This window comes from Vipera berus (assembly GCF_964194415.1).
Source record: "Vipera berus genome assembly, chromosome: Z".
NCBI classification, from domain to species: domain Eukaryota; kingdom Metazoa; phylum Chordata; class Lepidosauria; order Squamata; family Viperidae; genus Vipera; species Vipera berus.
In genome coordinates this window covers 75,841,640-75,866,257 of record NC_138205.1, presented here as the reverse complement: position 1 = coordinate 75,866,257, position 24,618 = coordinate 75,841,640, and the positions used below count along the sequence as shown (strand labels likewise).

General features: G+C 36.7%; 1 protein-coding gene across 1 annotated transcript; it reads right to left on the bottom strand.

Annotated features, from left to right (window-relative positions):
* Nucleotides 1–2,483: 2,483 nt before the first annotated feature.
* Nucleotides 2,484–24,618, bottom strand: TRANK1 (tetratricopeptide repeat and ankyrin repeat containing 1; the record flags this gene model as incomplete). Its single annotated transcript, XM_081346236.1, is given in 22 exon segments — nucleotides 2,484–2,690; nucleotides 4,050–4,182; nucleotides 5,242–5,345; nucleotides 6,667–6,755; nucleotides 8,190–8,226; nucleotides 8,230–8,346; nucleotides 9,600–9,746; nucleotides 13,028–13,165; nucleotides 14,048–14,149; nucleotides 14,153–14,247; nucleotides 15,163–15,532; nucleotides 15,536–15,601; nucleotides 15,603–15,744; nucleotides 15,746–16,228; nucleotides 16,230–17,098; nucleotides 17,102–17,472; nucleotides 17,681–17,780; nucleotides 17,783–18,012; nucleotides 18,994–19,170; nucleotides 21,019–21,273; nucleotides 23,788–23,949; nucleotides 24,510–24,618. Coding segments are annotated over 22 exon segments (4,497 nt in total). The 3' UTR covers nucleotides 2,484–2,489.

The following is a 24,618-nucleotide window of genomic DNA, read 5'->3' as shown; positions in this document are numbered from 1 at the left end:
AAAGACCTTGGGTCAGTCACTCTTCTCAGCCCAACCCACCTCAGTAGATTGTTGTGAGGAAAATAGGAGGAGGAAAATATGTTGGATATACTATCTTGAGTTATTTGTAAAAAATAATAAAAGGTGGGATATAACCAAACATACATTTACATGAAAGGAAAATCATTTTTACTTTTAGTTGAAATGCCTTTAATTTCATTTTAGATGAAATGTCTTTAATTCATTGAGAACTAAGTAATATAAATATTTAACGTCCTTTTTAATAACATTCTTTTTGGAGAGAAGCTGGATGCTTAGAGTAGTGCTTTCTTTATTTGTTGGAAAAATAACCCTCATTGGTGAAGAATAATTTTTAAATCCCCTTTTTAAACTGAGTTACAATCGCCTGTCTATCAAGGATTCCTGGAATGAGCAAGTATTGGAGTCAAGTTCCAATTACTGTATTGTATGTCATGTAAGGTAGCATTTTGCACAAGTTTTATTGATTTTGTAATTGTGAGCTTTAGCCAAAAAAATTCAAAACACCTGCATTTATGTTCCCCTAGAGCTAGGCTAAAGGGAAACATCCTCAATAAGAAACGTAAGAACGCCCCCCCCCCCCCCGTGGATGGATGGGGATAATTCCATAATTAAAACTTTGCAGGCCCAACATAGGATTGCAACTGTTTCATGGTCCTGGAGTTCAGGTTTACACTGTCATTATTAAAAATGATTCTAGCCAACAGAGCTGCATCTGGAGAAGCTACCAGGCAAACTTTAAGAAATCCAAAACACTTTGTAGAAATGTATTGGTCTTTATTTATACTTGGAGATTTCTATCTAGAAGTTAGAATTTTATTGAGATCTCTGGAAAAGTGAACCAAGAGTTAGAACCCACAGGGGAAAAAAAACTCAGGTATAAAGGGATTGTTTGGTTCCAAAAATCTGCAGATTATCTTTCAAAAATAGATTAGGCTACATTCTAGAAAGTTTAGAGTTAATTAATGAAGATAGTGTGAAATATAACTCCATACTCCCTGTCAGATATTGGAGAGAGATGCAAAATTACAAGAACTAACAGCTTCAGAATGAAAACCCTGAGAAATGCTTCTGTTGTTTATGATAGTCCTCAGGAACTCCTGGCACAAAAGCAGCCATTGTGTGAACCCTCTCCTTGATAATAATAATAAAAAAAGGATCCAGGAAATAAAATAGGAGGTTCAAGAGCTTTTACAAATGTCAATTGAAATAGAATGCTCTAATTTGGACCACTAGCTGACCCTACTTGGAAAGGTCAAAATGGCAGTTCCCAACAATTCTTTCCAAGCTGATGACTGGTGGAGGGAAAATACCTAGAAAACTGGGGCTGTTGTATTGGAAAAAGGGAACTTATTTGTAGTTAACTGTCTGCTCCAGATAAGGAATTCTAGATGAAGAAACAACTAGTCACCCACTGCAGCCTTCCTTCGCGGGATCCTCAGTTCTCCATAAAAAATAACTATTTGAAGAGTTAGAATCTAGAGAGAGCTAATGATGGTACAGCTGGAGCACCTTGAGGCAGGAAAAAAAGTTAAAAGGTTCATAGTACCTCCGTACTCAACTGCTTTGAAACTCATCTATTTGGTATCAACATAATTTTGATGAGAAATATTTTGTCCCAGTATTTGTCATTTGTTCAGTACTCAATGCACAAACTAGAACCTATCAGTGTCGGTTGCCTCGCTACCCATTCCAGCCCAAAGGGTGATGTTATAGTCATGTGGTAATGCTTGCCCTGAGTACATCCCTTGCAGTCTTAGCTTCTCTGATCATTTTGTGTATGTTTGTGCTTTTTTTTTCTTATTAGTGCAGGCAAAGTGAAATTTTTAATCTAATCTAAGCATTTGTTAATTTTTAGGTTTATTTCTCATGTAAAGTAATGATATGCAACCCTATTTTTTGCATATTTGCCTTAATATGTGCATTGTCTTTGGTATGGGAATGCATTAAATTTATATACATTATTCCTTATGGGGAAAAATTGTTTAGTACTCATCATTTTTGATACTCATTGCACCTCCCAATTAATGACTAGTACCGAGGTACCACTGTACTTCTACTTACTTGCTATTTAATTTACCTGGCCTACTATCTCACCGAAGTGATTCAGGGCAGCTTACAAAATTCAAAACCAACCAACCTCCCACCCTCTCAAATATAAACCTTCCCTCCCCCATATCCAATGATAAACTATTAATTTCCAATAATAACTAATAACTTCCCCCAGGTCATATGCTTCTTTCAAAAGCCTTACCTACTGTAATGAGTGGGAGCAGCAATCCACAATCACTTACCCTTCTCCACCACAGGGAAAGATGTACCATTATCATTTACAATTATTTAAACACATTCAGTTCATAAGATCAAGAATATTTTTTTAAAAAGACAGTGCCACTCTTTATTTTAAAACTTTAATTGTAGAAAAATTATTCAATTAAAATGCATATAAGGCATATAACATTTTGAGGAGGTTATACAGGTGTGTTAAATAATAGTACATTATCTTTCAACAGATTTTCAACAGACCTTTCAACAGATTTTGCTGCCTCTTCATACCATTCTTCACAGCAACACATTTTAAGTGCTAGATCAAACTCCTGAATCTGTTCAAAACATCTGGATGCATCCTTGTAGCACTGGCATTTCTTATACAAATATGCTGCCTCTTTTACCTGTATAATAATAATGTATGTTTTAGGTATATGGAATTGTTAGCAATAAAAAATAAACTAGGTTTGCTATTATGAAGCAGAGAAAAAAAATAATTAAAACATTTAGAGGAACACTCTTCCTGAATAAGAAGTGTCATGGCTTGTTTGTGCTGTTCTTATGATTGTTCTTGGATAAAATACCACCCATTAACAAAATCAAACCTCTCTCTCCTGTTCTTAGCACACTTCTCCTCAAATCTGATCTGGAGAATTTGGAATCCTCAAGAGCAGATTTAAAGGCAGAAAGTAAGAAACAAAACAGTGGTTCTGTTACAATGAACCAAAATGCATTTTCCTTTCACTAGATATAAAAACATACCTGCCTTCATTTATTGGTCTGGATTTCTTATTATCTTCTAAGACACAGGTCTGCAACCCGCAGCTCCGGAGCCACATGCGGTTCTTTCAGCCGTCTCCTGAAGCTCCCAGTCCTCTGCCATGTGCAGTCCCAAAAAAAAAGTGGGACTAAAAAAGTTCAACCAATCAATTCAAACTTCTCATGGAAAAAAACAACTTGCGAAGCTTGAACTGATTGGTTGAAGTTCTTTGGTTTGTGGGACTTCCCACAAACCTCTTTTCTTCCTCAGACTGCACATGGCGGCAGCATCTCTCAGCGAGTGCACTAGGCTGCCCCAACAGCAGCAGCTACCACCGGAGCGATTGCTCAGCCCTTGGGGCCCGCTGCTACCAAGGGGGCCGGCCCGGGAATTTGTTTCTGTGGGGGAGGCAGAGGCTGACGGAGATGCGGCAGACCTCCAACGTCTCTCTCGCCACCACCTCCACCGCTACTGTCGGCTTCCGCTATGGCCAAACCTGGGCAGCCTCTTCCACCCCCAGCAGTGGCATCCAGGGGTTCTCCGGTTTCATCGGAACCAAGCAGCAAGTGGAAAATTTATCAGTAGCAGCACTACTGGGAGCGGTTTCAATCGGCCCCTTCATTGCCAAGCGTCCCCATGGAAGTCAATGGAGGTGCCGTGGCTGGCCTTTCGAGTGAATGAGAGCAAGAGAGAAGTTTTTACAAACAAAATGTGAGTGAATGAGAGCGGAGGGGGCAGGGTAGGTGCATATCTCACCTTGGCTCCATTCTTCAGTCAAACCCTGTTCTGCACATGCACACATGTACATGCATGCACACACATTTTTTGCGACTCCCAGTTTTTCCTTTTGTGAGGGAACCGGTTCCAAGTGGTTCTTTCACTGTTTCAGGTTGCTGACCCCTGTTCTAAGAGAATACTCAAGAAATAGCAAATCCTATCTGGGCAATAGGACATCCAACTCCTAATTTTTTAATGCGGAAATCAGAGGAGCATTTGCATTTACCTTTCCAAGTTTTTCATAAATTTTTGCACAAAGCTGGTATTCTTTTGCATGAAACAGACATTTGAGAGCCAAATTTGGCTCAAAACATTCCAGGTAGGTTTTAACCAGATTTAGGTACTCCATTTGCTTCTCTCTATTAATTAAAAACAAACATAAACATTTTAAAATTAGAGTACAAACCAACTAATATATTCATTTTATTCCCTCAGTTAAATTTAATTCCTTGGTTGAAATAAAGAGGCCCATATAGTTCATTTTCACATTGGTTAAGAAATGTATTTTGTCTCCAATCCTAAGGCTAGTTGGATAAATCAGATATAGGATGTCTTTTCTTGCCAACTCCCACAGGTATCACTTACAGAAATGAAAAATTCCTGAAATATCAGAAAATGAAGAAAGAGTTTGAGTATCTTTAACTTCTACCTGTAATCCTCAGCCACAAAGGCAGTGAATGTATTGCCTTTGATAAACAGGGAAGATGAAAAGAGGAAAAAACCCTATTCCTTGAGATCAGATACTACATATCAATAAAACAAGATAATAACGAGCTGTGTGATGGGCTTATTCTTATTTCATTAAACCATTTTTGTGCAGTGTTTTATTATCTATTTAAACTGTACTGATATATGTCAAAACCCACCAATCATCCCAATTTTCACATCTTCATGACTTTACCCTCAATATTATCTGGCAGCTCATGGAAATCCTATATCTCACATTACTTATGTTCCTTACCTAATCTCAAAGATATAATATTGCAAAAACTTTTGCTGTTCAACGCTAGTCTGCATTCCCACAAGATTTCCATTCTGCAGTTAAAGGTTTTCGCTGTCTCAAGAATTCTGCTGTCTAGCAAACAGAAATCTCTGTCCCTTTTATCTATCTACTTGGAACCAACATTACTTATTTTATTCATGAGAGAAGGGAACATTTAAAACTCTTTTTTCTTAAGTGAAAATAGGCTATATAAAACTCCAGTGATGAAAAGGCTGGCAGTAAAAGTCTGACGAGGGAAAGAGACAGTAAGGAAGACACTGAATAAATAAATATATGTGATTTTTGAGGGAGGAATAATCAACACACTTCTTATAAATCCAGTATTGCACAAAGACACACACACACACACCTACCAAATTAGGTAAGATTTCATATAAAACTTTGCAACATTTTTTCTTTTTTAAAAAACACTTACTTGGGGTTGATTTTCTTTGACTGAACTGTAAGCACAGTATCATGTGCCAAAGCCAGTTTCTCTTTCTCGTGTGCTCCTCCTTGTTGATAGCACTTTGCAGCAACCTGAAATTAAAATAGAAATATAAAGATACAACAAATTCCAATCTTCTGATGTAGCTCAAGCAGCTATTAAGTAGCATCTTTCTAGGAAACTGTACATTCCCACATCCATTTTCCTTCTATATATCTCCTGGATAAACTCTTTCACCCAATGATTTGTGCGAATGAACCTAGTTGACCAGTTCATTTATTAAGGAGGAAAATTCATCTGTTCTGATTTTCTCACTAGGCCACTGACATTAGATACTATTATTTCTTGAGAGAAAATAAATCAGTCTCCACTGCTTACATAGCGGAGTAATGACAAAAATCTTGCTCAATGAGAAATCAGGATATGCCTTGGAAGAGTAGGGAATCTCTTAGGAATATGTGGTGCTTGCCAAGACGGAAGCAAATAATGGAGATTGATGATAAGATGAGCAACTTGTAAGGGAGTTCAAACTATGAGATGGTTAATTGCTGTATTTGGATATAAATTCTCTAAACTTGAATATATAGTTCCATCCATGATGGATGAATGGGCAGAAAGACATATAGATACAGATGATGAATTATTAATACTGTCTAAATAAACTAAATACAAAGGCAATAGTCTGTATTCCTTTTCAGAAATATTTGCCCAAGAGCTTCTTCAACAGTTCAACACTTCTAACTGTTTTAATCACTGAATGTGATTAAAAAGAGTGATTAACCTTCAAGGTGATTCAACTCATGGTGGCTTCATGGATATATTCTTGGATATATTTTTCTTGGCAAGACAATGGAAATGATTTGGTATTGCTTCCTTCTGTATCCCATGGATACAGGGAAATATTCAGTATTTAAATCAATGTCTTTTGTGCTTGCAAGGAGCTGAATCATATCTTTCAATTTGTTTTTTTCTTAAACTACAGTATATACCATTTATACTGTAGTGAGACTTTGAAGGTGCCAGCAAGTATTAACAAGAGATCTGACGTCTTCCAACAAAGATGCCTTCACCAAATCTTAAAGATTCCCTATTTTGACCAAACAAAGAAGTGTTCCAAAGGAGTTTCTCCTGCAAATTATACAACATTGTCATATGCAAAAGACTCCAACTTGCAGATGATATTTTCTGCATGGAGAACAATTGAATCCCCCAAATGGTAAGAGATGACCCACCCACCCCCGATGGCAAACAACCAAGAGGACACCTTCAAAATACATGGTGAAAAACGTTCATGGAAGCTTCAAAAACTCTAACCATCATTATTGAGTTTATGTATTTAAAAAAGTCTGAATTCAACTTTATGTTATTCCTTTCAATTCATTTGAAATCTTTTAAAGAAGCCTCTGAATTTACCTTCCAACACTGATGTCTAGCATAATATTCTCCTTGTGCAATCCATTCTTCTGGAGTTGATGTTTTAACAAACATAGTATCCTCAAATTCTAAAAAGAAAGATACTGATAGAAGAATTGTTTAAACATGAGGAAAAGAATTAATGAGTTTACTCCGTATGTACTAACTGTATATATACTAACTGTATATATTACTCTGTATATACTAACTGGTGTATTTCAATTAAATTAGATATTCCTCAACCTTGACTACATAAAGAACAGAAGCCTGAAGATGGGCTCCAGCACGGAGACAAATCCTCTGTGTCTTGGTGACCAATCCAGATTGGATCCTGCAACTTTGTCCTGGGACACATATATTCACCTTCATTCATAATAGAAATCTCAACTTGGATGAGGGATACTTTTATAAGAATTTATATTCTTAACTTTAATCCTTAATTCATAAACTGGGGATAAGAGATAGTTCTAAGAATTTATCTTCTGTGAATATATTCATATTATATTATAACAAAGAAGGTCTTCTACCAAAAATGCTGTCTAGTCTTTATCTGATTAATTGTTCTCCAAAAATTAATTCTGCAGCTCTTAAGATTTGATTTTGGAAAAGGTTTAAATAGCAATTATTTTGGCACTGGAAATGTTAATTGTTGTATGTCCTTTGCCTCAAGTTGTGGAATTCAAGGCAAGAATATGGGTCTTTACTGTTTTCATTTATACATATATGTCTTATACAAATCATATGCATATGGAGTTGTGGGGGCCATCACCCTGCTCCCCCTTCCTATTGACACCAACTTACACCGCAAACCTGGTTTTCAAAAGGGCGAGAATGGCAATAAGAGGCAAACAATTTCCATTCTCATAAATATGACCTGCCCAACATGAAAAACAGCCCCAAATCATGCTACATTTTTTGGCTTTTTGTGGACTTCATGAAATATCAGGCATTTTATTTGTGAATTTTGATGGTGTGTTCATTTTCTGAGCTTGGGGAAATTGCAAGAGACTTCACCCTTCCTTAATCAGAGCTTCCTAACAGACGTTTGGGATTCCTCCTCATTTGGGATGCAGTTAGTGAGGTTGGTTTCAAAGGTTTCTTGTAAATGCACAAAAAACCCCACATAAAACTGAAATTATTAAGTTAAATTCTTTGAAAATCATTAGACTAACCTTAACTTAGGATAAATACAATTTTGAGCTAAGTTTGACTCTTGATGATTTTGCAGTACTTTTTTCAGATTGCTTTTCTTCAACTTTGCAATCGATCCAACTATCTGGAATTCCTAAATAACTGCCTGTTCAATTATTAAGTGAGACCAACACTGCTTAACCTCTCAGATTAATCACAACTAACTGGAAGTTCTCACTTGCTGAGTCAGCCATCGGCAAAGAAGTGAACTGACCTTCAGTGTGACACATTCAAATATAATTGACAACAGCGATTGCATATTTTTGGCAAAAACAAAGTATATTTCAAGGACAAGCTAGTGCAGTTTTGTGAAACAGTTATATAGGACTTACTTTTATTTTCATCCTTTTTGACAACCTGAACAAGTTCTCATTTGATAAAATATTGAAATGCAGGGGCCCGCCTATCACTGTTTTCATCAAAAATCCACAGATTAACTCTGGCTCTTGTGATAGCAGTGTACAACTGCTTTAGCTCTCCATTAAGCATCTAGAAAAAGAATGATTCAAGTTCAAGGATTAATTCTCTGTGGAGGCACTTTAAGATGGGCACTGCAATGTTTTAGGTTTAAGCAACAAGAAATTACAGTGTTATGTGTGTTTATGACACAATTTTCAATTCAAGGAACAAATATCAGCTAAATTCTAATATATTATCAAAATACTATTTCATTCTACTTATCTTTACTCATCAGTTACCATTATATAAACTGCAAAACAGGATGTAAACGAATTCTTTCCACACAAAAGTTTGATTTTTGTTTGACTCATACTAAGGACTGTTCCATTATGCCATTCTTTTCATGCCAGTTGATAGTAAGATCATTGTTGACTTTAAAAGTAGGCGATGTATTTTCTCTTTTGCTCTGTTCACATTCCTTTCTTTTATATATCAGGTTATTTTACACCATAACCTAAGAATAAGAACTCTACAATGGACATTTTTAAAGACCAAACTAAAATATCCTAGATAAACAACTAAATAAAACAATTTTTATATTCACCTTGACTATTCAGAGACTCTCTTTAGAATCTTTTTTTGCATTCCTGTGTTTCATTCAGAGTTCAATCACAACAGGTTTCAGCTTTATATATTTGTTCTTTAATTTCAGTGAATTAACTCAGCCCCATCCCTAAAATTGAAGATTAACTATTTGAACCCTAACTATAGGCTGATTTAATATACAAAAGACACCAATTTGAAAAATGGGTGCGCACTGCAAGGGGCATTACAAGTAATCTTTAACTTATAACCTTCGTGTAATGACCATTCAAAATTACACCAGTGGTGAAAAAAGTGATTTTTTTTACAATTACTGTTAACAAATTAGCAGCATGATATGATTGTATTTGATTTCTGTTTCCTGCACAAAATACATTTGCATTTGCTTCTGTTACACTTCAAGCTGTTATTTTCAATCAATTTCTCCAAATTATGGTCATTTTAATTTTTACTTCTATCTTTCAGGGTAATTATCTACTCTATCCAATTATATATCAGTTGCAGAATTGATAAGCGCTTCCTCTACTTCTCTATCCAAATACTAAGTAATACATACTGAACAATAAAATATGTTTAACATGTCTCTTCCATCTGATGAGGAATCATCTGATGATAAATATTGAGTACATTTTTAACTAGCTAATCCATACAATCATGCTTACACCTAGTCCATACTTTAGTTTGCTTATCAGCATGATATGGAATATTCTGAACATTTAGATGTTTTCTCTGACAATCACCTTATACATTTCTGGATTTAGAACTGAGCATCTTCTTTCTGCAACCACATCTTTCTCTAAAGGTACTTCAAATATTGGCTTGGTTTCTTGATCAGGCAAATCAGTGTGAGGTATAAAAGAAGAAATTACTTTCCATTCTTTGTAAGCCTAAAAATGTAAGGAGTATTTTTAAAAAATATTTAAACAATGATGGCACAACTGCTTACACCTGTAAATGTTTGGAACAAATTAATTTTAGAAAGGATCCCAAACAACTGAAAGAAAGCTATTCTATTAAAATAATTTAATAAACAGAAATTAATCGGTGATATTTTTCTCCTTCTATTTCTTCTATGCCACTGGTTTTGAAGAGGTATATAAACTATTTAATTTCCTTCCAAATGTAGATAATGTTGTCTAGTCTCTGTAGCAGAACACCCTTAAAAAGATCTACTGTATATATGAATGATTATTAAAATTCACCCATTGATTCTGACAATTTTTACATGATAAAATGAAGAACATTGTACAAGGGATTAAAGATGAAAGAATCATTTATTGATTATTGATATTTTTAAAACTGTCATTGGAACAGTATGCTTTTTTTATTTTTATCTAGTAATTAAGGCACCAGGTTAGAAACTGGTGATCGTGAGTTCTAATCCCACTTTAGGCATGAAAACTGGCTGAATGACTTAAGGCCAATCAGCTCAACACACTTCAGAAAGTTATTGTGGGGAAAAGAGGAGGGTGAAGGAATAGTCTTCTGCTTTGAGTTATTTATAAAAAATATAAAATCAGGATAAAAGGTTTAAATAAAGTCTTTTTTGTCCTCTGGCAGAAAGATTATGAAGGCTATATAGCTCCAGGTGTTCTTAGAGGAGATCCTTTCTACATCTTTCACAGTGTGAGTTTAGACTTAGATTTGGTATAGACATAGCCCTCTTTCTTCTGATGGGCAATCTGTACTTAGACAAAGAATGTGCTATCCTGTTAATCTTCTAGATCAGTGGTGGCGAACCTATGGCACGTGTGCCAGAGGCGGCACTCAGAGCCCTCTCTGTAGGCACGCGCACCGCCAATGCCAGCAGCTTGTGCAGGTCCTTTAGGCCACTGCCGCCGCCTGGAGCAGCAGCCCCACCCAGCACAAAGGAGGTGAAGCAACCAGCTAGCAAGCTCGAGTAGAGGTGGTAGAGCACACCCACACCCAGCAAGCCACAGGCCACCCCAAGCAGGGAAAGTTGGATCCCCATCGGTGCCATGGCCCTGTAGCCCCAGCTAGGATTGTGCGCCTCCCCATCTATGCTGGGCCTCCTTCCCACAGTCCCACCTGACAGAGACCCCCTGGATCTCCCCCAACCCTGACCAGCCCCCAAAGGCGTCCCCCGCATGAGCAAAATCAAGGTGGCCATGCCCACCCCAGCCATGCCCACCCAGTCTGCTGTGACAACCACAACCATGCCCACCCAGTGGGCCATGCTCCCCCTGAGGGCACCACAATGCTGATGCGGCCCTGGCACTTTGCGATAAATAAGTGGGATTTGGGTTGTTTTTGGCACTCTGTCTCTAAAAGGTTTGCCATCACTGTTCTAGATCTATTGATACCACAGATCACAGTATCTCGATGAAGCGTTTTCGAAATTGGAAGTTAGAAACACTGCTTTTCAATAATTCTTTCTGAGTTTTACCAGATATAGTTTCAGAAGAAAATTCCAGTTTTTCAGAATTACCCTAAAGATTTTTGTAATACTGTATCCTGTCTTCCAGGTTATTTAATGTTTATATGAAACTTTTGGGAACTATCACTCATGATTTGGAGATAGTTGCCAAATGCTGGTGAAGCTCAATCCTGGGAAGTAAAAGATTATATGAGGAACAGCGAACTAAAGCTGAGTCTGGTTGCAGGTAATATTGCTGATTCAAGGGATGGACTTCAGGATAAAGGTAATATTACTGTTTTGTATAGAGCTGCAAACTCCTAAAAAGTAAAGTTGACAATCTGGAGTTTTATGTAACCACACTTACAATGTACTTTAGTGTGAAGGACTTTTATCAACTTTGACTATAAAACCAATTACATTCCTTTCTGAAGAATATATGCATTGATGTCCTAAAGGCTGGATTATTATAATAAATTATTGCTGAGATAATCTTTAAAGAAAAATAAAAAACTGTAATTGGAAGCAGAGAAGGTGAACAGCCCTTCTAAAAAGATCACATTACCTGTGTTAAAAAAACTGCATTTATCCACCTGGATAGCTTTCCTATATCGGATTTGCAAGAGATTTGTTAAAAGTTTTGAAGGATTTTGTGAGAAGGCACAAAGATAAAATCAAACGTAATCAACTCCTAAGACATTATTTGAAGGGATTAAGGATCATGATTGCTAAAAATAAAAGAAAGAAATATAAAGTTGATTTATTTATTTGATCACAATAGATATTAAAAAAGGTAAAGGTAAAGGTTCCCCCGCACATGCGTGCTAGTCGTTTTACCTTTAAAAATAGATATACTGTATTGTTATTTTTGATTTATCTTAACAGACTTTGCTGGGGAGACTGAATGATGAGTCTTTAAGGATTTATTTGTAGATAAGAGTGGAAATATTTGTTCTATTTTAAAGGAAGGTGTTAAGTTATTAAAATTGTTTATATTTGTAAAGTAGGAAGTCATTCCTTTTTTATTTACTGTATTTATTTTTCTTTTCTTTTTGTTTCTATTTTTCTCCTCTTTTCTGCACTATTTCTTCTTATTTTTAGTTAATATTAGTTTCTATCTTTTTAATTGTAATATTTAATAAAATTACCATAAAAAGGAAAAAAACCACATTAATTTTAGATCCAACTCCAGATGACTACTATAGGTTAGAAAACTTTATGAATAGTAGTTCAAGTCCCAAATATCTGCTGGATTTTCTACATATTCATATTACAAAAAGACTGCCACAGATTAATAACTAATTTTATTTTTCTGTGGCAGATTTGAGTTACAGAAACTACCATGAGAAATTAGATAGGCTGCTAACATTATATTTTATAAGAAAACTAAGTGTACATCTTTTTATGTCTGACTTTTAGAGCTTTATGGGTTTTTTAATTATGTCAGATTTTATTATTATTTTTTATTATATTTTGACAGGCTGAATTAGATCCCCTGGGTGTGGATAGTATACAAATTTGCAAAATGAAGAAATAAATACAATTTCTGTCTCAAATGATAGGTGTTTATTCCCTTATTAATGTATCCGAAGTATCCACAACAAGAGTTATGAGGTCACATCTCCATACTATCCTAAGACTTCCAATTCAAGAAAGTTATAATAGTTAAGAAGCGTAAAATAGTAGTATGTCACAAAAATCAAACTAGAATGTGATAGTATTAAGATAGTACCGTTTCTATACTATGTAAAAGAAAATTATATATCTCCAGATTCTCAGTAATTTACCTACCTCTGAATCTGTAAAAAAGTTGTAAAGGAGCACATCATCAAATTCCAAGCCTTTTGCTTCATAAATCTTTAGCACAAGGGCCAAGTTAAGCTCCTTGGGGATATTTTTCTTGGTCCTTTCACTAGCTACCAGTATTGCCTATACCAAAATAGGAAGAAAAAAAAGAGCGTCAAAGAATAGTAACCAGATGCACAGAAAACTAACTTGTTGTACTTATTAAGCAGACAATAAAGAACCAGAACAATCAAGTGACATAATACCATAAATACTGTTCACGCAAGTTGTGCAAGGTTGAATGCAGAAACTGAAATTACAATCACATTTTTATTAGCCTCCATTCCTTTACTACTCTGACCTTCAAACCATAACTGTATGACAAGGTGCATATTGTACACTATAGTTATCTAGTTTACCGGAGGGTTATCTAGTTTACAGGAGGGACGCGGTGGCTCAGTGGGTTAGGATGCTGAGCTTATCGATCAGATGGTCGGCAGTTTGGCGGGTTGAATCCTGAGTGCCGCGTAACAGAGTGAGCACCTGTTACTAGTCCCAGCTTCTGCCAACCTAGCAGTTCTAAAGCACGTAAAAATGCAAGTAGAAAAACAGGGACCACTACAGTGGGAAGGTAACAGCGTTCCGTGCGCCTTTGGCGTCTAGTCATGCCAGGCACATGACCACAGAGACGTCCTCGGACAAGCACTGGCTCTTCGGCTTTGAAACGGAGATGAGCACCGGCCCCTAGAGTTGGAAACGACTAGCACGCATGTGCGGGGGAACCTTTACTATTACATTTAAACTGTAATAATTTTTTTTAATTTATTAATAATAAAATCCCAAGTATTTCATTTTGCTTGAAAAAGATCTAAGCTGGTATTAATGAATTTACTATCTGAATGTTGTAATTTACAAAGTAATGATAATATTAGAGGTGATAGGGGGAAAAGTGAATGGTTGTTATATGTATTAAATCAGAAATCACCTAAAGAATTTCCTATGCTTCCTGCCCCACCAAAGGCTTACCTGGTGGGCCCCAAATTCTATTGGCTGTGTTTTTCTTTTATTGCCTTTTAGCAAAATTGCCAGATCACTAACACTGCAAGATTCCAACACAGTAGGCTTAGGTCAATGAAAGAGACCTCTATCTCTAGGAAGACGATCAAAAGATTCTGGGAAATACCACTGAAGCAGATCAACAACTCCTGAGGCTAAATTAAGAATCCCTGCAAACAAAGAGCAGCAGGCAGAATTAGCACATCAGCACAGTCTCTCGCATGTAGGGGGGGGGAACCAGTAATGGAAAGCTATTTTGAGAAATTGGTAAATATCTGATTTTAAAAACCAAACAGAACAGGGGAAAAAATCTTAGGACTACAGTCTATAAAGTGTTGAGTTGCATATTTCTTTTCCATATTTCTAAATTATAATTACATGGATCACATGAGTATATCAGTGCAAAGAAGTGGGGAATATCTGAATTGGTGCTGTCACTCAGCTGCTCTGAAGTCTTAAGAGAGCAGTTAGACCTTTTAGTCTGTACAAATTGCTGATAGCTATTCCCATAGGAAGGAGCTTTTTACAGTCTCAGACATTTAAACTGGAGATATTAAGACAAACCTGAGAATTTCTACATTTCACTCAGGAAGTCCATAGTACAGAGCTTTGTACATTATTAAGTTTCTAATGTTATTTCAGTCCATAAAACTAATATCTTAAAACTGCAGGCAAATCTACACCTTCCGTGGTCATGACTGCAACCCAGGTGCTCAGCACCAACTTGCAATTATGATTCTAGCAAGCCATGGTTAAGTGTTCATGATTTCTGATATTCCCTACTAACTTCCACAAGCAAAGTCAATGGGGAAGCTGGCAGGAAGTTGGAAGTTGTGGTTAATGACTGCTGTTCTATAATGCTGTTGCTAGCAGTGCAATCACATGACATTGTTTTACAACTGCATTGCTTAGCAATGGCAATTGTAGCTCCAATTGCCATTATAAGCTGAGTCTAAATTAACTTTTTCCCTCCAAAGCCATGACTAAATTTTTCAGGCCTTTGTCTCTCCAACTCACCCCATTACTATACCATAAACACAGACACATGTATATCAAATAATAAGATAACAATAAAAGTTTGATACCTGAATGAGATCTGTAGTTCTGATAAAGCTCATATTTCCTTCTTGGCTTTCTAACCAAATACTGCTTGTCACTAGAACTTAGGCTGGCATAGTGAAAAAGTGATTTCAAATCACTGAAACGAAAAGCTACTCCTTTCATGATGCTTTGTGCAGTGTCACCAGTCAAGAACATTGCATTAGGATCCTTAATGCAATTCATTAGCAACATCATTTCTGCCTGAGTGAAATCCTGAATTTCATCTCCATAAAGTTCATGGATGCACCATGGCAATTCACCGAGTTTTGAAAGCTGCTGAGACAACTTATACAGTAAGTCTTCTTTATCAAAATAATTTCCCTGTGATTTTATTTGTTGATACAGGCAAAAAAGTCAGTAGATTTCACCACGGTCTTCTTTGAAATCTGGGGACCTTTTTCGTCCTAGATTTTTATATTCTTCCTTCAGTCAGTATGCCTTGGTAGCTGTTCAGAGCTTCAAAAGAGCCTTTCAGAAATGATTTTATTTCTTTCCAAATCAATGCTGGGTTATAGGGACATTTTCTTTTGACCATTTTAGGCCAAATTTCATCAGCAAATATGTTATGTCAAAAAGATTTGAGGGTCACACTCTTTTGTATAACTTTCTGTAGCCTTTTCATCTTCATCATAATCTATTTCCCCATCAATGTCTTCATTTTCTTCTTGCCAATTTATGATTGCCAGATCTTCTGTAGTAGACCATCCATCAACAATATGTTTAAGGCTTCCATCTTCATTTCTGGGGGGAAATGGCTCAGGCACAGAGGCATACAATAAGAGCAACAACTGTTTGGTGGTAAGGAAGAGTGGAAAATTTTCATCTTTGACATCCTGAAGTCTGTAGATATTTGGTTCAAGTGGCTTGAAGTGACAGGTTGCTTTGGAAGAATTACTAAGCTCAGTGAAGTTTCTCTTAACTTCTTGGCACAGAACATGATTTTTAGTGACAAAGATTTGATGCAGGTGCACTAGTTTGTCAGACTCCTCCTCAACAGGTTTCTCGCCCTCATGACATTCACATAGTCCCCCGAAGTTAAAGTGCCCCAGTCAACTTCATTTTTTTAGCACTATTCATATTGGAAAAGGTTTTCAAGTCTGTCAAATGATCAGGATCACTATCGAGTTCACTTTTATCATGATTTATGTCTGCTATGTTCTCACTTCCCAGCCGTGTACTGTATTTTAATCTATGCCACGTCTGTCTGACTAACAATGGGCCTCTTGCTAACTCTGCTTTCTCCCAATAGGAACTGAATTTTTTCCAAAGTCTGTATAGACAACATGTAGTTTTTCCTGTTCCACTCCGCCCAGTCAAGATTATTGGCTCCAATGGTTTGAGATTCAAGTCAATAACTACATATTCTAATTCACCAACTCTAAAGGGATATTCAACAGTAGAAGTTATGTCATTTAGGATGTTAAATGCCATGTTCGTACTGAAACTATGAAACTTCATTACATTGTACTCAGTTTCAACTCTACTTGCTGGGGGAAAATATTCAAGAAGTGCATGATCTTTCACTTTTTCTGTTTTGGTGTCTTCCACATAAATGAGAGGAATACGCTTTTGTGTTTTCAGATTAGAAGATATGGGGCCTGTATTTATACCTTTAAGCTTTTTTCTGAGGATACAATCGAGCCCACGACTGTATGCAATGCAAATAGTGTCAATGGCATGGCTGAGTTTGTCATGATCCAGTACAATATCCCATAGGCGAATTATTTCTGTATAAACTCTTCCATTTCTTTCTGCTGAGCTGCAAGCATCCTTCTCTGTTATCTTATCTTGTCTTTCACTGCAATGAGGAGAAAAATCTACTGCCAACTCCCACAACATCCTTGACCCCTTGGACAACTTTGCTTCATAGAGTTGAATGTCACCTTTCAAATGTTTCAGATGCTTTTGAAGACTTTGAGTCTATTCTCCATTTCCCAGTTGCTGAATAACAAATATTACTCTGTTTTTTATTTGACGAGGCATGCTTTTGTCGCTCAGCTTCTTTAGCATTTCAGATGTACGCTCAATTTCCCATGTCATGTTATCAAAGTCCTGAATGTACATCTCTACATCCTGGAACTGATCATTGTCCTGAATATGTTCTTCCTGTTTGCATTCCCTGGGTTCTTTCTGGGCTTTTTCCTTCAAGTCATTTTTACTCAGACAAGCATCCTTTGTACTGTAAGTTATCTTCTGCTGGCCACAGGACTTTTGATGTTTGATCTCCTTGATTTCAGTTTTTGCTACTGAAGATAACTCCTTTGGTTTCTCAAATGTCTCTGAATCAATTTTTCCTGAAAATTCACAGAATTCAACTTTCCGCATTAGCAACGTGATTTCTTGCAAAATACATTCTTTCTATGTCAGTAGCCTATCCTTGAATGAATCATGTTCTTTTTCTATCTGCATTCAGCCCCTTGATTAATGACATTTCTATAGATGTCGCATTTGATATTGTGATTGAAGAATGGGCAGAATTTTTTGTTTGTGACCTGCTTAAACCTGCAGTGGGTTGTTGTCCCGTGGCATCATATCGGTATCTTTTCTTGTTTTCACTTAGAGCATCATTACAAGCAATAAGCATTGGGTCATTCTTTTTTTTATTCTGTACCGTATATCTCTGCCTAAATTATTTTTCAAATTAAAGTTAATGTCAAAGTTTGCTAGCAAGCCTAGAACTTTTGTAATCTGCTTTGTCAGATTTTTCTGAAAGACAATGTGCAATATTGTGTCCCCGTTTTTGTTTTGGGTATTTGGATTAAGATGTGGAAATGTGGATGGATTTGACTTGTACAATTTTAGAAGATGACTTAGGGAACTGATACCAGCATCATCTGGAGAAAAAAAGGCAAGCATTTTTTAATTATTATTTTTACAGTATGTTTAAATGAGAATTATTTTCTCTTCTATGCAATGCTCAATAGTTCATAACTATTTCTTTTAAAGTAGTTCACTACTTATAACCTGTTCTCTAAGTTAGCTACAGGATTCAACTAGAATTATCCAGTCTAATCAAAGGTTTTATTCCAGGATAAGGATTAAGGAACAATAACAAACAAAACTCAAGTTTCATAGTATTGAGCTAAACAGCATTTTAGAAATTTGCAATAAATCTTTTTGTATATTCTGTCTTACAGCTTCTTCTGGTATACACACTATTCTGAAATCTCTCCTCTACCCAAAGTCTGGAATAAATTTTAGGCACCAGTTAGCATGAGGAAAAAAATTGAAATAGATGCTTCACACAAATGTTTATCAGCATGAAATATTAATCAATGTGAATTAATACTTTCCACTTCCTTAAAATACAAGCAATTATATGATGGGATTTGGCCTTATTTCCTGTTCTAGATGCTTCTTTCCATTTTACCATGGCATAAAAGAAATTTCTATCTCCTAAAAGATTGATTAAATTTATAGAACACAGATGGCACTATTGAAACAATAACAACTTTGCATTTTTTATCTTTTAATCCTATGAGAGGGTTACGGAATACGTATGAAATATGCCAGAAAAGGAAAATTACTTTAAACTACGATAAATATAAACCAAAGTATTATGAATCAGACTCTCCACAGACATTTTTCTCTCTGCTGCCTATCATCCCCTTGTTACACAAGAGAGAGAGGTAACCTGGGAACTTCTATAGGCAAGCCAACTGTTTTATTATTGAAACACAGAATTTTGACATTCCCTTTCTGCAAGTCATATGACATATCTTGATGGGAATGATGAAGGGGATGGTAACAGGATGATGTTACATATGCTTGATAGTTACCTAATCCATCTCCTTTGACTCAAGGCAAAATCTCACCTTTTTTATCAAGATAAATTGACAATGCAGAATGTAATGGCGTGTCATTTCTCCAAATGGATAAACAATTAGGATCTGCGCCAGATTTCAGGAACAAATATGCCAATTCGAAATCATTCATTTTTAAACATTCCAGAAGTGGTTTCTCCTGGGTAGTTCCAATACCATCAGGTGGGGCTGCATAAGAAATACCATAAACATATATAAAACAGAATAACAGAATGACAGAGTTGGAAGAGACTTTAGAGGTCTTCTAGTCCAACCCCCTGTTCAAACCCTATCCCATTCTGGACAACTGGCTGTCCAATCCCTTCCTAAAAACCTTCAGTGATAGACTACACACAATTTCTGGAGGCAAGTCATTCCACTGATTGTAACAGAATCACAGTTTCAGAGCTGGAAGAGACCTTAGAGGTCTTCTAGTCCAACCTCCTGCTCAAGCAGGAAGCCCTATACCATTCTGGATAAATGTTGTCCAGTCTCTTCTTGAAAACCTCCAGTGATGGAGCATCCACAACTTCTGGTGGCAAGCTGTTCCACTGGTTAATTGTCCTCTCTGTTAGGAAGTTTCTCCTTAGTTCTAAGTTGCTTCTCTCCTTGAATAGTATCTATCCGTTGTTTCCTTCTGGTGCTTTGGAGAATAGGTTGACCTCCCACTTCTTTGTGGCAACCCCTCAAATATTGGAAGACTGCTAGCCTCCAGCCCCCTAATCATATTTGTTGCTCTTTTCTACACTCTTTCTAGATTATCAAAATCTTTTTATTCTGGTATATTTATAATACATAACATTATAATGCCAGAGAGATCTGAAAATAAATTCAGATCATTACTTCGCCTGGTTAGGAAAAAAAATCTTCAGCAAAAAAAAAAAAATCTCCAGAAGACATGAAACATTCAACAGTGTGAACTGCTACCAATCCATTTAGGCTAAGTTTGAAATGAATATGGTATCTTACTTTAAACAACAGAGCTGTAAAAAAAATATCTGATTGTTCCCCAGAAGAACCCAGCTACTTTTTTCAAGCAGAAGAAAAAGATAAAAGCTACCAGATCTTAGCTGCAAAAACTCACTAGGTGGCAGCAGGGATTCAGGTTTTGCACAACTCTTTGTTACCATTTTCCCGAGTGCCGTGTAGCAGAGTGAGCGCCTGTTACTCGTCCCAGCTTCTGCCAACCTAGCAGTTCGAAAGCACGTAAAAATGCAAGTAGAAAAATAGGGACCACTCCGGTGGGAAGGTAACAGCGTTCCGTGCGCCTTTGGCGTCTAGTCATGCCGGCCACATGACCACGGAGATGTCCTCGGACAAACGCTGGCTCTTCGGCTTTGAAACGGAGATGAGCACCGGCCCCTAGAGTCGGAAACGACTAGCACGCATGTGCGGGGGAACCTTTACCTTTACCTTGTTACCATTTATTTAGTTATTGCCTAGATTTTTGTAATTCAGACCTGGTAATTCTATAAAATAATACTTAGAAGCTGATTCACTACCTTGCAGCTGATTCTGATGGTGTATGGTGTCAAAGGAATTTCAAAGCAATAGGTTTTGAATAATAACAAGAAGTAGGGAAGAAAGATTATTCTCTATCTTAAGAGAAAAGGGAAACATTGGAGGAGATGGGAACGATGGAGAGGAAGGGGAAAAAATGAAAAAAGCTGATATTCCTCCTTTGGGATTAATCTTATTCATTAGAATTAAGTGCTCTCAGTAATCTTCTCTCGTTAGTTTAACTTCATTTTCAAAATCTTTACCAGTATAAGTCATCCATTCTTAACAATACTAATTGCTCACTGTAATACAACCCAACTTAGTTTGATTGTATGACCTTAAATAAAATATTTTTATCTGTAACTATTTTATTTGGCAATTCCTGATTATGTGGAGTTCTAAAGAAAAATACCAAGAATTTTTCCTAAACATAGTTCAACATACATAAATGAAAATATCAAACCTTTAAAAAAATGTGTTTTTTTTTTCATTTTTCTTCACATGCATATCTAGATCTTCAATATATTAAACGCTCACCTCCTCTTTCTATCAAGCATCTTATGAACTGTACTCGATGCTTATGATTCTTATTTATGTTTTTCAAGACAGTCCCAATGTCCAGGTCTGAGAGAGAACAGTTCTTAAGTAATCTATCTCCCGGTGTCATTTCCCCTGTGGCCTTTCTGGTTAACAGTAACAAAACCTCATGCCACATATGCTTCTCCAACAATAATTTTATAAAGCCATTGGCACAAGTAGGAGAAATCTCACAGGCAAGGTTTTCAGGAATCTCTGAAATAAAGTTTAAAAAAGGAACTATCAGGCACAGATAATTTGATCTCACTTGTATAATATATAAATTCTCTATTTAACCCTAACCCTAAATAAAACCTAAATAAAAAAGATATTGATAACCCGCAAAACAAGTTACAAAGCTTTCTTCTAGCTGACTTGGAGACCAAGATACAGAAGCAATAGAACTTGACCTATATAGTAAAATAGCCTGGCATGAAAATAAAGTCATTTGCTTAATAAGGCAACAAAATAATACTTTGGAGGTAGAGAAATGTGAAGATAGATCCCATACATTTAGAAAATATTACTAAATGGAAAAGGAAAAAAAGATAAGGAAATATAGCTATGTGAAATTTTGTATGCTGCAAATCTACAACAGTGTCTACTTCAACAAGCCAAACTGATGGGAGCAATCAATAAACAAGAAAGCTGATGGGAGCCGTAATGGTGCAGTATTCATTTTTTAAATTGTGCTTCATTTTTAAATTGTGCTTTTAGAAAACTTTGAACCTATGGATGATTTCCTTGGGGCCTATTATTAGCCTCTATAGGTAGATCAGACCAAATAATCAATTCCATAAGAGAGCTAAAACTACTTTTAGCTATAACAATAGAATGTTGCAAGTGCAATTGTGTTGTGTATCTTCCTCCTTATAGTTTATTGACTCAGGGAGGTGTCTGCCTTAGATACTTCAGAATGTTGTCTTGCTGTTCTGGACTATATAAATGATCCAATCCTTTTGCCTTGGTAATATTCCTGCATATCTCCATCAAGCCCCAAAGGTGCTTTTTCTTTTTCTTTCTTCTTTGAAAACCTTTCACTTCTCATCCAAAAAGCTTCTCCAGTTCTTCTTGGATGAGAAATGAATTGATTTCCATGGGAAAAAAAATGAGAAAGAGCTTTTGAAAAAGCTCCTTTGCAACAAGAATAACCTGGATGATTGAGAATCGCCATATATGTCTCTCCACCATGGTTATCTTTTTACTCTCTACCCCTATAATGTGACTTCAGAAACTAAGGATCTCTTTGGCCGACAGAAAATTTCATTGATTTTTCAAAGATAACAGTCTTTACAAGGATTGGAGGAAGATGAGGAGGTTACAGTACCTTTGGACCCTGCTACCCTTAATGCTTGCTATCGAAGAGTTGTTTACAAACAAAATGAACAATTGTGATGAACCTACTTAACAGATGGTTGGTAATATTTAGAAGAGTTTAAAGAGATCTTCCCAAAAGCAAAACGTCATCATTTCTGCTTATATAAGGATATAAATATTATACAGTACTTTCAAATGGTTAAATGGGTCTTAAATCCTAAAACTAATCATTTTGCCAGCGTGATTCACCCGTAGGCATGATCATATTAGTGAACCCTTATACTATTTTAACTAAAGAGACTTCTATTTTACAATCTTCAAATAAGAGTTCTCCAGATATGATATAGATCAGGGCTTTTCAACCAGTGGTATGGATACCACCTGTGGTACATTGGCACCTGGCAGGTGGTACGCGACCACCCTAGAAAAGTGGTAGCGGGGGAGGGGAATGAGCTGAACCGGTGGCAGCACCACACAAGCCTGAGCGAGAGATGGCTGGAGCTGCAAGGCTGTCAGGACTCAGCAGAAGCAACAGGATCAGCGCTTCTTCGGGGCTGTCAGGGCTCAGTGGAAGCACCAGGATCTGCGCCAGGCTGCAGCTGGAGCTCGGCGCTGATCCTGGTGCTTCTGAGCCCAGAAGAAGCGCCAGTCAGCTGGAATGTTGCAGCATCTCCAGGGTCCTGTGATTTACATTCAGATGCTTGGCAACTGATTCATATTTATGATGATCACAGTGTCCCAGGGTCATGTGAAGTGATCAAAATCTGCTGCAACCACCCAGCAGACGGGGGGAATAAAAAACCAAACACCCTCCACCACACCCCCACTGCCAATCCTCAACAGTGAGGACAACAATGAAAACCTCGAATAGGAGAAAGAGTGCTGCCGGGCAGGCAGGCAAGTGTCTTGCTCAGCTGTGGCTTGGGGGGGGCACTTTTTTCAGTGCCATTGTAACTTCAAACAGTCACTAAGTAAACTGTTGTAAGTCAAGGACTACCTGTACTTCATCACTTTTTTCCTACTTTTTTTTTGGTCATAAGGTTTTTGACACCTTCCTAGGCAACTAGTGGTACTCGGATGTTGCCATATCCTAAAAGTGGTACAGTGGGTGAAAAGGATGAAAAGCCCTGATATAAATATGATAAAAGCTACTAAAATTACCTAGATAACGTTATGCTGTTGGATGAAGTGTTATGAAAATGTACAGCTCAAGCAATTATTCATATGGGCTAATTAAAGAGTCCATTGGAGTTGGTTGGCTAATAAATTTATATTAATAATAATGTGAACTTCAGCATCAGTGTTTGAAATCATATGCTTGAAAAAAAAATCAAAATTATAGTTGCATTGCAGAGGACATCCTGAACATACTAAAGATATCCATGCATTTGGGAAGTAGAACACATACCGTACCTGATACTGCAGACAACAGCTTCAAAAGCCTTTGGATTTTGTCATGTTTCAACATCTTGGGACTGTATTTCCCTTGTACTAAGCAGCAAAACTCCACAAATTGTTCAAAAGCCTCTTGAAGTGAATTAATTAGATCTGCGGATGCGTCACTTCTAATCTCTCCTGCATTAGAAAGCACAGGAAAAAGTTACTATTAAGAAGAGCGACAAGCTCATGATTTGTCAGCCATTCAAGGTAGCCCAGGTCAAAAAACCCACTCTACATTATTGATATAAGCTATAATAGTAGAATCTTGAAAATATTACTGTGTTTTTCCTTCCATCTGTCTCATATCCCACAGAACTAAGGTGGAATCAGTTTGAGTTTCTCTTTTAGGTTTTACTTATGTTGAAAACCAGACTTTGTTTTTGTAGTTACGCTGTGCAGTTTCTTTAAAGATGTCTGTGCTTTTCTATAATGCTGCACTCAAAGTACTTAAAAATGAGTGATACTAGCATCCATAAGTTTGAAATCTAGCTGTCCAATCACCCTTACTCATACCCTCTCTGATGCTGACAGCAATAATGCTATAGCACCTATACTGCTCTAAAGAGAGAGAGAGAAAAACAATACAGCCAATACAATCCTAAATGACAACTGCAGGAAACTAGCAGCAATTGATTTTCAAATTCTTAAAAATGTTAAACTGTTTCTTAGATTGAGTAGGCCCATCTGGGAAGTACCTGGTAAGTCCTCCAGGTATAATTTGTTGCTAGTTGAGTAATTGTTGATTAGGTCTACAGCTATGAACTTCCTGTTTTTTCCCCCAAGATATCCAGAGGTGATCTTCAT